Source organism: Plectrocnemia conspersa, unplaced genomic scaffold (assembly GCF_051122295.1).
Source record: "Plectrocnemia conspersa isolate PC_06_02 unplaced genomic scaffold, ASM5112229v1 ptg000003l, whole genome shotgun sequence".
NCBI lineage: Eukaryota > Metazoa > Arthropoda > Insecta > Trichoptera > Polycentropodidae > Plectrocnemia > Plectrocnemia conspersa.
Window position 1 is genome coordinate 17,000,908 of NW_028277167.1, and position 16,713 is coordinate 17,017,620.

The 16,713-nt window shown below is 35.3% G+C and overlaps 4 protein-coding genes across 4 annotated transcripts; 2 read left to right on the plus strand and 2 right to left on the minus strand.

Annotated features, from left to right (window-relative positions):
* Positions 1–271: 271 nt before the first annotated feature.
* On the minus strand, positions 272–1,954 carry LOC148236796 (RNA-binding protein NOB1). The gene is made up of 4 exons (XM_088182415.1): positions 1,841–1,954; positions 1,095–1,641; positions 522–1,031; positions 272–453 (listed from the first exon to the last, which is right to left on the minus strand). Exons 1-4 carry the CDS (start codon positions 1,913–1,915, stop codon positions 326–328), a joined length of 1,260 nt encoding a protein of 419 aa, XP_088038541.1. The 5' UTR covers positions 1,916–1,954; the 3' UTR covers positions 272–325.
* Positions 1,955–4,793: 2,839 nt separating this feature from the next.
* LOC148236797 (uncharacterized) lies at positions 4,794–6,387 on the plus strand. Its single transcript, XM_088182147.1, has 5 exons — positions 4,794–4,886; positions 4,971–5,042; positions 5,107–5,367; positions 5,436–5,577; positions 5,641–6,387. Exons 1-5 carry the CDS (start codon positions 4,834–4,836, stop codon positions 5,782–5,784), a joined length of 672 nt encoding a protein of 223 aa, XP_088038273.1. The 5' UTR covers positions 4,794–4,833; the 3' UTR covers positions 5,785–6,387.
* On the minus strand, positions 6,380–14,636 carry Su(dx) (WW domain containing E3 ubiquitin protein ligase suppressor of deltex). The gene is made up of 10 exons (XM_088182146.1): positions 14,375–14,636; positions 11,196–11,311; positions 10,664–10,954; positions 10,358–10,599; positions 10,013–10,212; positions 9,711–9,942; positions 9,401–9,637; positions 8,115–9,158; positions 7,922–8,053; positions 6,380–7,807 (listed from the first exon to the last, which is right to left on the minus strand). Exons 2-10 carry the CDS (start codon positions 11,245–11,247, stop codon positions 7,670–7,672), a joined length of 2,568 nt encoding a protein of 855 aa, XP_088038272.1. The 5' UTR covers positions 11,248–11,311; positions 14,375–14,636; the 3' UTR covers positions 6,380–7,669.
* A 1,406-nt stretch (positions 14,637–16,042) lies between these two features.
* LOC148236799 (uncharacterized) lies at positions 16,043–16,646 on the plus strand. The gene is made up of 2 exons (XM_088182176.1): positions 16,043–16,143; positions 16,213–16,646. The coding sequence occupies exons 1-2, from the start codon at positions 16,068–16,070 to the stop codon at positions 16,401–16,403; spliced, it is 267 nt and encodes an 88-aa protein (XP_088038302.1). The 5' UTR covers positions 16,043–16,067; the 3' UTR covers positions 16,404–16,646.
* The last annotated feature ends 67 nt before the right edge of the window (positions 16,647–16,713 follow it).

Here is a 16,713-nt window from a genome sequence, read left to right on the forward strand (position 1 = left end):
GATTTCTCTGCCATAAATTAAATCAAAATATAATATTTAAATTCGATAACATTCAATATGCACTAGGCGTGACACTTAAGTTATGCAAAAACAGGAAATTTCACTTGTTTATTGTTAACCTAACCCAAAAATTTCTTCAGTGAGTGTAGACAAAAAATTGTACATTGTAATCAGATTGCAAAGAGAATATACTATGATTTTTATACACAAAAATATTAATCAAAATGGACATTGTTAGGTGTTAATATATTATATACATATATACTGAATATTTATAAAATAAAGTTTTATTTTCTATTTAATTTTAATACATTTTTGTTGTATATTACTTCCTCCTCTTCTTCCTAACTTCATTTGGATTTTTCCTCATCCAGTTTTTAATATCAGTTTGATTTCTGATTCCGAGTACGGCAGATTTCGAGTTCACATCGCGCATCACAAATGGAGAAAATCCTAAAACAAGAGGAATTATTAGAAAACCATAGCAAATAAATAATAGATAATTTAAACAGCAATCATACCAGCGATATAATCGGGATTTAAAGGATTATTTTTTTGACGAGCTAACTTGGTGGGTCTGTGACGCGGATTAAAATCGTCAGCATTAAGGATTGGATTTTGAGCATGGTGGCCGCCTTTCGGCATCGGCAAAGTGAATCTTTTGCCACGAGAAGTCAAAGGTTTTTTAGTGTTGATGAATATGTGTTGTTTGCCATTTTCGTCCAAAGTCACCGACACCTTTTTAAGTGACGCATGACCACATTTAGGACAAAACTTTTTAGTCATCACACTGGTAGTTTTGAAGCAGGTTATGCAACGCAATATGAACGTGCGCACCCGTCTTATCAACTTTCCATCGTAAGTCGAAACGTTGAGGCCAATTTGTTTCAATATGTTTTGCATGGCAAAATCTGCAGTAATACAAGACACCACGCATTTTTCGTCTCCGACGTATTGGCCGTCGTTATTCTTTTTCATCTGGGCCACGTTATCGACCGTGATCCAATCGCCGTCATCATCTTCGTCAGATTCTAAACACAATAATTAAAATTAAAATCAAATTACTATATAAATTAACGCACTAATAAATTTACCTTCCGTATCTTCTTCACTTTCATAATCACTATGAACTTCGCCTTCTTTATTAATCGGTACGAGAATATCGACTTCCGGATCTTCACTGTTTAAGTCCAACGATTCCAATTTCTTTTGAAATTCGTCATTAAATAAACATTCAGAATCTTCTTCATTTTCTAAATGTCCTTCATCGTTGGGTACATCTTTCTTGATTTCATCTTCGTTCTCATCATTCGGTGCACTTTTATCGACGCTCAGAAAGAATCCATCGGGATTTGCAGCAAGAACGTTCCCTCTTTGGACAGTCGGCGTCAAATTGAGATGCTCAGATCCGACTATTTCTTTCTCCAATTGATACGTCAGAGCGACTACTTTTATATCAACAGCAGAAAGGCTAGCATAATCACCAGTTATTTTTGCGAACTCAGTAACAAATTTAATATTTTCTGGAAAAACTTCCTTAATAATCAGATCGTACGTTAAGACTGAAAGATGACGAAGCTGCTTTTTACACGTGATCTCTTCTATCACTTCCTGGATAGTATAAACACTTTGTCCGATAGCCTGAAAACATTATTTGTATTACATTGTTATTAAGTTACCTTTATTTCAGTTATCGATAATTATGTGTACATAGTTATTATTACAATAATATCTTATTGCAAAACAGCAATTTAAGATTATTTTGTATTTGTATTCATAACACCTCATATTGAAATAAATAATCAATCTATTCAATACACAAATACAATTAACGACTTACGCGAATATCTGCTCCATTAATAAAAGCGTTTGTGTCTACTACAAGATGTTCTACCGACTTTGAAGAAGGCTCCATAGCTTGCACGTGTGACTGACAGCAATTTGGCCATAAAAGACCGGTGTTCGGCCAAAGTCGAACAATACTGAACATTGCTGTTTACATGTTTAATAAATTATAAAATGTAATATTTAGCGATTCAAATAAATTATCTTTAAAAACATTTTGAGCTTGTTTCAAAAAAATTTAAAGTTACATATATGGGGGCCAATATAGATTTGTTATGGCCAAAACTGGTCGGCGCAGAAATAGCGGTGTTGTGACGGCTCCCTCTCTTCCGGCAAGCTTGTAAGGGTTCGGACGCGTGCCGTCGCGCGTCCGCCCCATTCTAACCATGTAAACACCGTAAACCGTTAAATAAATATTACTGCAGCGGCTCAATCTGTGTCTCATTGCCACCCGCCATCATCACCACCCCTAAACTGGTAACCTGCGACGTGATCCTGAGCACGTACATGGAGTCAGATTCAAAATGGCAGACACAGACGCCGCTGCAGTACAAAAGCCGAGCCGCTGCTGAGCTGTTTGCTGCCATCCCGCCGGTGCTTCCCTGGACCCGGACTCGAGCTGGCGGACCACCAAGACGATGGGCCTGCGCCCCCGACCATGTGCCGCCATCGTCAGCCACCGTCGCCACTGACAGACGCCGCCACCGACCACGTGACCCAGGAAGCACCCGGCGCCGCCACGCGCCTTCAGCGGGAAGCCACCGAAGTGCTGCCGTAGACCAGGCTCGAGTGGACCACGCGTGACCCGTCACGCACCCGTAGGGCTACGCCCCCGCGACTCCGAGCTCGAACCACATGTTCGGGGCCCGTCACGCGCGCGCCCTGTGTAGCTGCACCGACGCACCACAGGGCCCCGAAAGGTGCTCCCGGACATGCCCGTTCTTCTCGCGCCCCCTGGAGCCCTACGCGCCGCCCGGGTCTACGCGTGTTCCACTCGGCTTGGAGCGAAGCACGCCGCGCGTCACTGGAGGCCGCGCCGCCACACCATACGTCACGACTTTGCTACTTTTGCGCCGCCAGCATTTAATCAACAGCAGCGCCAAGGCCCCCATACCTCCCCCTGGTTATAGTTCGCAATTGTAAATTGCTAGGGCCGGAGCCGTATGGGGGCCAATATAGATTTGTTATGGCCAAAACTGGTCGGCGCAGAAATAGCGGTGTTGTGACGGCTCCCTCTCTTCCGGCAAGCTTGTAAGGGTTCGGACGCGTGCCGTCGCGCGTCCGCCCCATTCTAACCATGTAAACACCGTTAACCGTTAAATAAATATTACTGCAGCGGCTCAATCTGTGTCTCATTGCCACCCGCCATCATCACAGCCCCGAAACATATTTTAATATATTGTTGTTGCCCATTTAGTGTAAAAATATGATCCATGTGACGTTTTTGACAAAAATTGATAACTAAAATAAATATAAAAGCAGTAAACTAAAATATATTTTTAAATATAATTAGTCAAAATAGTTTTTATTATAATATAATTTATAAAAATATTTTTATATGGGTCGGTATAGTTGTTTTCTTGAAACCAGAACCGCAATGTCGGGCTCAATGTTGAAAAGTTTTATTCTTAGGTCCGCTTCTACATTAAATTTGTTTCTATACTTTGATTTCATATATAACAATACCGAAAAAGCTTGTTCACATAAATATGTTGTACATAACAAAATTAAACGTTCGAGTGATTTATTTGCAAGTGAAAAGTAATCAGATCTAAGAAGTCCTTAACAGTTAGTAAGTTAAGTTTTGTTGAATTGAAGTTACAAAATGTATGGCATGACAATTTCACGAGAATATATTGTTCAAATACAAATAAATGCTTAGCATTAGTAACGTCCGTGTTGAATGGATCTTTAATTCAATTGTTGCCAGAATCAGGATAGGGAAAATAATTCATACAACTGCTTTTTAAAGCCATTGAATGTTCAACAAAAAACTACCGTATTTCGTTAAAGAGCTCTTTATTGGAAATTTTTATAAAATCAATTAATAAAAGCAATGCTCTCTTTTAATTTTTAGAATATAGCCTCATACGTTTCCATTATTATCATTTCCAAGGTATGCGGAGCAAATTCATACCAATTACTAAATTATTATTCATTTATTATTGTGCAACAATGGTATTTTTATAATTATCGGGCTCCATTTGTACCATCGTCTGATTCTTTTCAATTTTTTTCTGAGTAGAAACCTCAACAGTAATTGCAAGAAAAGCCATATCTGTGTCCGAAATCATCTTGACAGATCGGCAGGTACTAGAATTAGGGTTATCAACCGTCCCGGATTTCCCGGGATCGTATCAGAAAATTTTGACAGATTCGATACGACTTCCTTCGACGGCGCAACAAACCGAATGAGTCATAGCGATTGACGCAGCTTCAATCGAAACCGTCAATCACGTAACGATTGATCGTCTCCGGGATCCTATATATTTAAATAACAAACATATAAACTCTATATACTTTTAATAAAAATACTAATGTGACGGCTCAATGTATGTGTAATAGTCACCCATCCAGCAAATTAGAATTAAAACAAAACGCTGTTTAAGATCATAATTAATATTTTGTAAGTTATGCGATTCTTATAATACATGATTAATAATTCGATAACAAAATATTGGACTTTTAAATTTAATAATAAATAAAGGAAAAAAGATTTTAAAAAATCCTATCTAAATTATGTATAATATGAAAAATATTTATCACGTTTAAAAACTATCATTGCAATTTTTGCGTTATTTATTACTATAAAAATGATTTTTTAAACAGTTTGCTTTTAAAAAGGTATTTTTTTAATTATTTCAAAATTTGTAATGACAAACTGAAAATAATATGTATTTCATTTATTTTGGGAATATTACGTGTACAAAATTTATACATCTGGCAGCACTCGCGATCTGTCACTGGGCAGCTGGTGCTGTTTTGACAATGCCGTTCGATTTTGGATATTTTTTTAAACATATCTTCGGCTTAAACGAAAGGTTTGTGTTAACACTTAAATGTATCTAAATGATTTATTATAATGGTAAACTTCGATATTATGCATTTTTCAACATATATTTCAGAGAAACTGATATGCGCAATTACCCAAAAGAATATCGAGACCCCAGATTGGACGACGAAGAAGATGATTACCAGTAATTTGGAATGTGTTTTCAAGTACACTAACCTAATATTAATGTACTCTTTTTTTTAATGAAGTGAGGACAATCATAGGGAAGACGAAATTTTCGATTCGTTCGAACCAATCGACATGCATCGACATTTAGAACAGCAGATCGGAGATATTTTCAAAATGTTTAGCAATGTGATATTGGAGCCGCCATTTTCGCACGGCGAATTCAACAACTTCAGAGAGGAGCAAGCTCCTCAGAGAAGTATTCGCGATGAATACCTCAAGCCTGGATTTCAATCAGAACACCATAACAAGAACAATGCAAAAGATTCTGATCTAGATGGAATGCAAGTATTTTTAAATATATATTGTATTTGATGAACTGAGTTGTCTTATATTTATAAATTTATTTTAGGATTGCACCTCAAGATTTAGATATATTTATGAATAAAGATCCAGTACCAGAGAGGGGTACGAATATTTTGATTCCGGCTAATCCAAATTCCAATTTTTATGGGAGAACAGTTATTACTAGAACTGTCATACAGCCCGATGGTGTAAGTTATTTCGGTTTTAATTATTTTTTTAAATTTTATATAAACAATAATTAACTTGATTAGACTCAAGAAATTCGTCGCACTGTACGAGATAGCAGAACCAACGAAGAAGAAACTACAGTGACCATAACAAAAAGTGGTAACAATCCCGATTTTAATTCTCCATTAGATGGAAATTTATGGGAAAAGTTTTTTGGAAAAAGATAATTCACTGTGATTCTTTGTAGTTTATGTACATAGGAGGATGAGTGAAATGAAAACCTCATTTCATGAATAATTGAATGAAAAGGTACACACAGACATTATTTTTCTACGTTTCTCTTTAAGCAGGAACGAGATGTGGCGATTTGTTAGTTGTTCAAGACACTTACTGCACAAGTGCAGATCTTGTATAGTTTAAGGCTGATCATTGTCATGTTACAACAAAACACATCTTCAAAAAGTCCACGTCGTTTCGATTCAATTGCCATTACCTTCTGCTTCAAAGCAAAAGTAAACTGCAAACCATCAAGACCGACAGTGTGCTATGTACGCCTACTAAAGACCAGCGTGCATGACTATACTGAACTTTCACTCGTCTCTTGGGTACGTGCAGAAATTTTCAGCTACTACTTTGCCTTCGTGGTCCATGCCTGATTCGTACTGCCCTACTCAAAACTAAATGACTGCTATTAGTTTACAGAACAATAGATCGGTATTCTGAATGTTTATGGTACTTTTGAGGTTTTCATTTAGCTCACCATTATATATATGAAAATTCCTTTCATCCATATTGTTAAAAGAGAGAAAATAAAAATAAATATTTATATAGTATTATTTTATTTCATATACACATGTTATATACATTCGTAACATTATATATACAGCTGGTCCCTAGTCCAATAATTTGCAAGCGGAATATGTACAAGCACAAATTGATCATTAAAATGAAAATATTCAAGGTTGAACAATGTGGTCTTTGGTTTTAGCGAACGATCGAGAAATTTTTAAATTGAACTAGAAAAAAAATCTTTTAGTTTACCACATTGAAACGAATTAAATATTTTATTTTTTACAAATTACATTAATCTATACAAAAAAATAGTATTTTCGTTACATTTTATTTAATATATAAATATATTTACAATTACGTTGCAGTATCACATTTGATTATTAAAATATATTGCGTACGTCTACTAGCTCGTACAAGCTGCGCACGCAAGGAATAACTGGTTTTATATATTTTTTATCAATAAAATCACTAAACAACCATGATTTAAAAAAATATTAATAATACATACATAAGTGTTAAATATATACATACATATTGAGCAAACTATGTATTTGATTATCATAATAAAATAATAAATTTGTATAAAATAGGTTAAATACAAGCACACTTGATTTGTTTGATTGTGAAAAATACTAAGAGATTTTAAGAGTTGAGATTAAATAGATTTTTAATACTCATTACGAGAGAAAAATGTATCTATTATGTATGCAGCCTATTTAATAAAAAAAAATAGCAATCTAGAGCACCACGAAGCATTTAATTTGCATTCTAAAAATTAAAACAATTCCACATCGATATGAAACTAAAAAAATTGCCATATTGTCTGCTCGCACGTTGTTAAACGAAAATAAATATAAATGGACGCATCTTTTACAATAGATAACAACCACAGATAGGTCTTGTTCGACAACTACTTACAATTTACAACAAATTCAAAAGTCACAGAAAGAGAGATGCATCGCTTTAATACTTTAATATAACAATGTAACATATTTGTGAAACAAGACCTTACTGTATATACATGGATTATATACTACACAAATATGAATTGGAATATATAAATGTGTGTCAGTATCCATAATTTAAATAAATATATTTTCCATACAAAAATATTTCAATTCTTGTTCCTACAATGATAACAAAAATAATTTAGATCAATAAAAATACATCACATAAATATCGAATAACATAATTACATTAATTAGTATTATAATTTTAATAAAAAAATATGTATGCGAACGGTGCCAGGAAAAAAAATAACATTTACGTGAAAGTGTAATTAAAAAGTAATTGCAACCCCTACGAAAAACGTTGCAATTTTTACTCCTGGCCGAATCCTTCAGTTTCTTCGATAGCATAGTTTAGTTTTTCTACCAGCTGCTCGTAGCTTTTATAGGGAGGTAAATCGAGGCGGTTGAAGCATGTATGCGAACGCGGAAGCCAAGTATCTTTGCCAACCTACAAACAAACCATCGATCGACATATATAAAATTTTAGACATTATATAACAGATTCTAGAAAAGATTAAATAATTTAATATTCGATCTAATTCATAAAATAATTATTTATTACCTTTTCAATGCAGAACCTTTGAGGTCCATTCGATCCCATCAATTCAGCGAATCCACCCACCGGTACTCTGCACGTTCCGGCTACGAACTGCAATAACCTCGCTCGCTTTTCATTATCAGTTTGTCGTACGAACTGAAATTAAAAAAAATTTAATCAACACCCTATAAACATATTGAAAAATAGAGGATCATACCTGCCAAAACCAAACAACTTGTTTACTCGTACGTGTGTAATGACGATATATAGTATTTCGTTGCCAATCGTCCACTTCGATCTCCTGCATGCCGCACAACATGAGCTCCAATTCTCTCTCGTCGAAATACTTAAGCCACTCCAGAGGCACCACTTCGTTGAACCCGTCCAAGAAAGCTTTAGTCTGATCCTCTATACCCCGCGACATTCTCCAAGCAGTTATTAGCGCCAAATATTCTTCTTTGTTCGTTTGAGTGACTCTCTCGCGGTCACCGTTCGTCTTCAATTCGTGATGAAGCAACTGACCCAACACTTCAAAATCTACACTAAACCACAATTCTAATCCGCATTCGTCTATGTCATTATCTCGGATCCAAATGAGAGAGTTGTAAAATTCGGGATCGATCGACTCGATATCTTTCATAGTCAGCTTCTTGTTCAACATTCTCTTATAAAACGGCATGGTGAAACCGGAATATATGAACCGACCGTGATAAAGGGCCATGGCTATGAACCTGCCGATGAATTTGAAATAAAGCAAATGATCCGGATTTACATAGCTAGCCGGATTGATCTGCAGACTATAATTATTCTTATTCGCATATTCAAACAAGCAGTACATCGGATTGAGAACTTCGTGCGATAAAAGGAAGAACCATTCTCGAGACACGCCACCGTAATCCAAGCCTTCTTCTCCCCTGAATATGACATAGAGCCTTCTTCGGAGTTCGTACGCCGGCAACCTCATGAGTTGGTGATATGAATCTTCAAAAAGTGTTTGCCTAGTGAGAGTGATTTTGATATGACTCTGAAGCGCATTACTCTGACACAGATATCGGAATTGACTAAGCTTCCAGCGGAAAGAGCGCTCGTAGGCACGTGGAACACCGTAAGCGCCTTTAGGACCTTGAGGAGCGCCCGGTCGGGGATCTTGAAAAGTAGTCATGCGAGTGTTATGGTCGACAAAATATCGGCTACCGTCTTCGGTAAATCGTATTTCCCATCCGGGAGGAAGTACATCTTCGCTTGTGTTGACTTCTTGTCCCTGTGGAAACATTTGATGATTATAGATTGTTCTATTAACTTCTTAACCGGGCAGTTTCTTATTACATGATCAAAAATAGTTGATTCTGAACGGGCGGTTAAATTTGTCAAATTAAAATTTAGTCATAAAACAAAATAAAATGCAATGACGATCTTTTGCATCACGTCCGTTATGTATAAAATATAAAGGCGTAATCCCGGTTAAGAGATTAAATAATATTGATAGGTGATAATGATACATACCTGAGTACGTGGATCCTCCCATTGTGTTGTTCGGTTTTTATGGTTTACGAAATACACCCTGCCGTCCGGTTGAACGCGCCTCTCCCACCCGTTAGGCAGATCACCCAACCCACCCTCCTCTGTTTCGTCTGTCGAGCGCACGACTGGTTCGGCGACAGGGCAAGGCGTAGGCACGATCGTACTAGAGCTCGGATTAGATTCAGGTAAAGCATTGCTGGAAGCAGTCGGTCCGCCTGGCTGTAAATTAAAAAAAAAAAACATTGAACAATTTTTTCGTTTCCCACGCACGTCCTCTGATATTATGACATACTTGATTGTATAAGAAGCGCTGGTTTCCTTGTGGGATGACATGACGCCTTTCACCCTGCCAATGCTGGAAGTGTTGTAGTCTTTCAGCGGACGGCCGCTGCCAAGTAGTCGTACGAGTGTTGTGATCGACGTAATACATTCTGCCTCTTTCGTCGCGTCTTATTTCCCAACCGGCCGGTAACGTCATAGGACGCTCCCAAGATGTAGATCGCGAATTATGATCGACATAATATCTACATAAATTAATAAAAATTGAAATGAAAAATATATTGTAAGGTGGATTACTAGAAATAATAGACGTACCTTCTACCGTAAACATCGTATCGCATTTCCCATCCAGCTGGGAGTGGTTCTTCGACCGCAGGAGGTGGAGCGACATGTGACGGTCCGGCTGTTCCGTTAGGCACTACGGTAGCAACTACAGTCCCAGCAGTGGGAGTGACTTCGTTCGACGTTCCGTTGCAAACGACGGGCTGAGGTGGCGGTGCAGCGATGGGTAAAGGCTAAAAAAAAATATTTTTATATAAAAAGCAAATTTAAATCAGTCTGGCTTTCACGGATATTAATTAAGTTTTAAGTTATAAATAAGATCAATACAATAAGATGTAATCGAAAAATCACACTAATTTTAATAAATATAATAATCACCTGTTGAGGTTTTGGAGCAGCCGTTGTGCCATTTTCAGATGTAGAAGTTATCGCAGAAGTCTTGGTTCTAACTCTCCCGCGTACTCCACCATTTAAAACACTATGATTACCTTCACTAGTATTGTTATTGACGCTGTATATGTCACCGGACATATCTAAACCGTTCAAAACGACAACCAGTTCGCCAATCTTAAGATCTATGGCCACTACATCGTTTGACACGTCGCTATTGCGTTTTAAATCTAAAAATTAACATATAATTACTCGTCGAAAGGAATCGTACGATCAAAGTTGACCTAATATTACCTATTGTAAGCTCCAAGTTTTCGCATTTTCCTCCGAAATGCTTCAGAATTTCAAACAGGGTTATTTTTAGCCCGCCGATCACGTTGTCTCTTCGAAATTTATGTTGATCTATCACCTTAAAACCTATCAGCGACCGTTTATCCACGTACAGCGTAAATTCTTCGTTCCATTTGGGATGGGCTGTGTTCTTAGCTAAATCGGTTTTCACCGTGGAATGAGGATAATCGACGCAAATCTCGACATACGTACTCGGTTTAAACAAGCCATTGTGACGAAACGAAGCAGATTCGACTAAAAATAAAGAAATCTGATTGAGTCTGATCGAACAACAAACATGTTGAAAAATAAATATTATCGTATATTATTATAAACTGAGTCATATAAATATTTAAAATTATTGCATGATTAGCGATATGATTATCAAAGATAACGCATCATAATATGTTCAATATTATTAGTAATAAATTGTCAAAAAATGAATAAGTTTGCAATAGGTTAAGTTATGACGTAATATAATGCAAATTATACTTACTCGATACAGATAATGCCTGATATCTCGAGGTGAAGGAGGTCGATGCGGCCATTTTAATAATGTAATGATGAGGATGAATAATTCAAGTCATTAACATTTTGCAAAGATCTTGAAAACTGAAAATTTTACAAAAAATAAATAATTATTACAATTATACATAACAAGAATTATAAATTATATTTAAAGGATACTTTTTCCAAAATATGTTTCTTTCCAATTTATTTTCATTAGAAGTTCAGTATAACAAAAGATATCAATTTTTTTGGTTGTATCTTAACAAATGATTATTTTCTTGCGGTGCCCATATTATTAACAAGTATTTTTGTAATAGATTGTTCTAGTAATTTATAAAACCATTTTATAGCTACTAAATTTGTTTTTTATTAGATGTTTTTAAGAGCACTTTTTAAAAAACTTCATAAAAATCTGATATTGTAAATATTATTAATAGTTAACATGTCACACAAACATTGAGTTATTATTATAAAGTAGAAATAAAATAATAAATTACAAATATTTCGAAATAAATAATATACAAATGCGAGTTATATTGATATATAGCGTACCTCGTATAACTTTAACATTAAATGACAAAGCTTAAATAACAGAATGATGTAACCAGGTCCGGTCAGTGAGTGAAAGATAAGTGTGTGCAATTGCATGCTCTTATATCTCACTCACTCTCGTTACTTAACACACGAGTGAGCAAAAGGGAAAATATCTCTTCGACGGCCATGGATGTAACTGACAATTATAAAATTGATTCAGGAAAATTTGTTAAGAATATGCGATGCATTCCGCTATGATATTCAATTTAACCGTTTGCCGGCCGAGCAAGATGGACCTAATGTATCGCCCTATGCCGCGATATTTTTAGATTTAAAAATAAAATATATGTCAAGTGTCAAGGTACAGATGAATGACCTTTATGCCCCATAACGGCCTCTGGGCGACGTTCCTGGTGCATTTGATGTTCATTCTTGGCAGTTAAAAATCAAAGTGCTAGGGTTGTCACAACGAAACAATTATGAATTATTTTTTTGCTTTATAAGCAAAATAAAAAGTAATAAATAAATTTTATTATAAAGTATCAACAATCAATATAACAATAATAACGTTGATAATAATAATAACCATGTTTATTCCAGTTTAATGGGGCAGGGTCGAACAATTTTATATTACAAACCTAAAACCCGAGAGGCATCCCTACGTTGCAATTTTTTTTATTCGTTAGATCAGTGTTAAAAATTATTGATTTTGATAGCTTATAATATTCACTTTTTATAATTTCTCTAAATTTGTTTAAAATATAAAAAGGAGTAATGATAAGTATATCTGCATCCTGTACTGTAGAGCAAATTGGTGGGGCGTACACTCAAAGCTGTCATCTCTTTTTCACTTATGAATAATGACGAAATGGATATTTTTATTTTTTTTAGTGTACCAGCTCATCAGTGTAACACAATTGAAAATAATCAATAGGTTTTATAGAGTTTGTGGGAACTTGCGCCCAAGATATTTATCACTTGGTATTTATAAGGCACACTGACATTACTAGTTATTATTCTCCAATTTTCCAGGGATGTGGAGTCGGAGCATTGTAAGCGGAGTCGTACAAAATCGACCAAATACGACTTCTCTTTAACCCTTTCCACTCCAATGCCATGCGTTTTAAGCAGGGCTGTGGAGTCGGAGTCGGAGTTGGAGTCGTGGAGTCGTGGTGTTTTGGCCGGAGTTGGAGTCGGAGTCGTGAAAAATGAGCGACTCCGAGCATTTTTTTAAATTATGAAATTTATGAATTTTTAATTGCGTAATAATAAATGTGTATAGCGGATGAATATTAAACGTGTAGAAAAACACCAAAAATACTTGATAAAATTAAACTTTTTTGAGTCGGAGTCGAAGTCGGAGTCGGAGTGGAGTCGTGTTGTTGGTAAATATCGGAATCGGAGTCGGAGTCGTGTTTTTTTTTAACGACTCCACAGCCCTGGTTTTAAGTCGATAATATGAAGTAAACAAAAGTGTTAGAAGCAATATTTGTTTTAAGATGTAATTCGAATATATTAGTGATTAAATTAAGTATGCGAGTAGTCAAAAAATAATTATATAAATAAACTGAATATTTCAAGATTATCTCATTGAAATTTTAAAATTCGGAGTCGGAGTCGCACATAAAATTTCCAACGACTCTACAGCCCTGCAATTTTCTGACGTGGTGCGATTCGTTTGAGGTACCGTCTCTTCGTTGCTATTATTTAAATTGCCTGTATTTCATCTTGGATTCATTAATTTCGAGGTCACTTCATTAGATCATTAGAAGATGAAAAATGAAACATGAAATCCTCCCCATCACTATCATTACAAAACATATTATCATCACAATCACTATATTTAGCCATAGCTTTTTTTTACAATACATTTAAAAAAAAAAAAGTAATTAAAGCAAAATGATCAATCGCTGTATAGTCTTACTTAGACACAAATTACTGTCGAAAACACAACAGTCTTCGGGAGAAAGCTACGGCACACCTGCCTTTAAATTCCGACTTATATATAAATAAATATGATAATTTTAAACACAATTGCGAGAAAATTGTCATTAGTTGATAATATGGCAAAATGGTTTTGTTATTTATATTTACACATTTATTGGGGTGCCCCATTGTTATGGCCAAGATGTACCTAATGTATGAAAGAAGTCAACTGGATTAGAAACAGAAGATGAAATTGTGGTAAAAAAAGTTCATTCAAGGAAAATAGTTATCGTTTCAATATTCCAGGAAAAATCCGACTTTCTAGAATGAAAAAGGAAATATTGTCTTGCAAATGTTAATAATGAAATTTAAATCAAGTTTATAAAGAAATAATATAAGAATCGATACATCGATTTATATCACGCAGTTTTAAAATCAGTACAGTATTTTCCTTGTATCAGAATCGACAACATGACACTATCACATAATGACTAATAACGATTGTGTGCAGATAGTTAAACCTAAGAATATACAGATCCATCTCACCGGCGGTTTAAAATTTTCTACAATATATTGTAAAGGCCGACTTATAACTCGAACGGAAACATCGACATCGACATCGACCGATGCGATTGCGTATCAATTTTTATCTCGATAACAATTACGCGTGACAACGCAGATAAAGACGAAAGGGGTACTTCTCACCTTTCGCCGCATCGTCTACGAAGGTCGAAGGGCATCGATCATTTCGGGGAGAGCCGTCGCTGTCAAGAGAGCGGGCGGAGCTCCGACATTTACGAGAAGCGTTTCGCCCCCCTTCGAAACGACTCCGCGAGTCCGCCGCGTGTAAACCGGGAGACGGGTGACGGGAAACGGGAGATGGATGACGACAGAAGGGCCGAGAATCGAGAATCAGCTCCGAACAACACACGCACCAACACACCCGCACGCACCACCGCCGCACTCTGGCAACACTCGCCGATATCTGACATTTTTTTAATTATACAACCAAGGGCATATCGTAACTATCGGGAAATAGTACATACTCGCGTATCCGCCGTAATCGTTTCGCTATTTTAACAACTATTAGATAATGGTTCAAATTCTTTTCAATTATTTGTTATCGTAGGACGATATCGTGCTATGCATTTTTGTCGTTGTTTATACACGCACACAAACGCATTCCCTACTCAGACCCTAAGACTACACAATATATTTTTTTACTTCAACGGATAACGAAAGAACATTCTCGGTGTCTACAAATTTTTGCACCAAACTTACATCGGCATTGGGGAATAAGTCTCTTACTGCTTTGGTGTTTATTAAATATTATTACATTAAAGCTAGTAAAATAAACTATCTTGTTGACTGTGTGTGATAATAAATCTCTCAAAAATAGAAAATTCGGAATTTTTAAATACAATCATTTTGTACCCGAAACCGATCCGGACCAACAGAACTATTTGAATTTTTTTGAAACATAAGGCATTGTTATCAGCAAAACGAAACATAATATATAAAAAGTTTTCTGCAAAATAATATATATTTGACATATTTTTTATCATGAGAATTAACTATATTAGCTGAATAAATTAATAAAATAATTAAATAAATACCGAAATGTTGATAAATAATGAAAAGTTCTTATAAATTATTTTATAATAAATAGTAATTTAAAATGTAACTGTGAAAAGAACTTACTCAAGATCCAATTCATCGATATCGTTACATTTTTCAGCCGTCGTTTTAAATATTATTTAAGCTAAAGTTAGTTTATATTGAAGTTATTTAACGAAGTAAAAATATTAAAAATAATTGAGAAGCGCAGGAATATTCTGTGCTTCGAGGTAACTCTCCCGACAACAGGTAAACAAATATTCAAACGCGAGCGAATCGAAGCGTGAGGCACCTTGCTCGAGTTCTCTCGCTCGCACCCTATATACTCACCTATCTCTTTCTTGCGAAATTCTCTAACAAAGCGTTTAGTTTTTTAGTTAGTTTTTTTTAAATATAAGTTTCGTAACGTTTATTTCAATATGAATAATAAATTTAAAAGTAACTTTAAAAACACACGTATTACCGGTTTCCAATTATATTTATAGTTAAGACGGGAGTTTTCCTCTCTTTTTATGCAATATGTTTCTAGCGTGGACAATAAACAGGCTTTATGTTAAATTAAATTGTTATTTATTTAAGGAGCAAAATAAAAAAGTTTTTTATTTTAAATATTTAGCAAAAGATATTATTTACATAATTAGTAGGTGATTAAAAAAAATGTTGTTTTAATTTTGATGAAAAAACTTACTTTACACGAGTGAAACCATTGTAATATTAAATAAAATAGTACATGGCCGTTAACAATGACTTTAAGACATTGGCGAGAGTCAGCTGACAGAGAATGTCAGATGTAGAAATGGCTCCCGAAGCTACTGCGCCCCAGGAAGACGAAGAAGAGCAGGAGATTCAACCGGAAGGTATGGGCGATTACAATTCACTGAACTAATCCGATCGTAATCTATATCATAGTATTTTTCTGCTCTTAGAATATGAAGTTCTTAATGCCAAATTGGACGATTTGAACGCAGCTCTAGACGTGATAGAGCAGAAAAACGATCGAATTTACAAGGAATTCTTCCAACTGATGCAGTCCAACAACGAAATCAGGGAGGAACTGCAGAAGGAAATCCAAAAAACGACAGGCAAGGAAGGGAATAATTCTACCGAAAAACAATAATGGATAGGGCGCAGTTTGTTGTTGTTCAAAAATATACATACCATTGTTAAACATTGTTATTCAAATATTTAATCTATGTATAAAACGCATGTATTAGTATTCTTTACGAGATTAATTAGATATAAATTAAGTATACATATAGTCGGTTGGTACATTCCGTATGTCTGTCAGTAATGCGTTCATCTCCTTTGATGTTTATTTTTATCTATGTTAGTGTAGAATATATCATGAATTGAAATAACACATATTTTTTTATTTATTATTTATTTGTGCAAAATTCAATAAAAATAAAATAAATTATAACATTTCT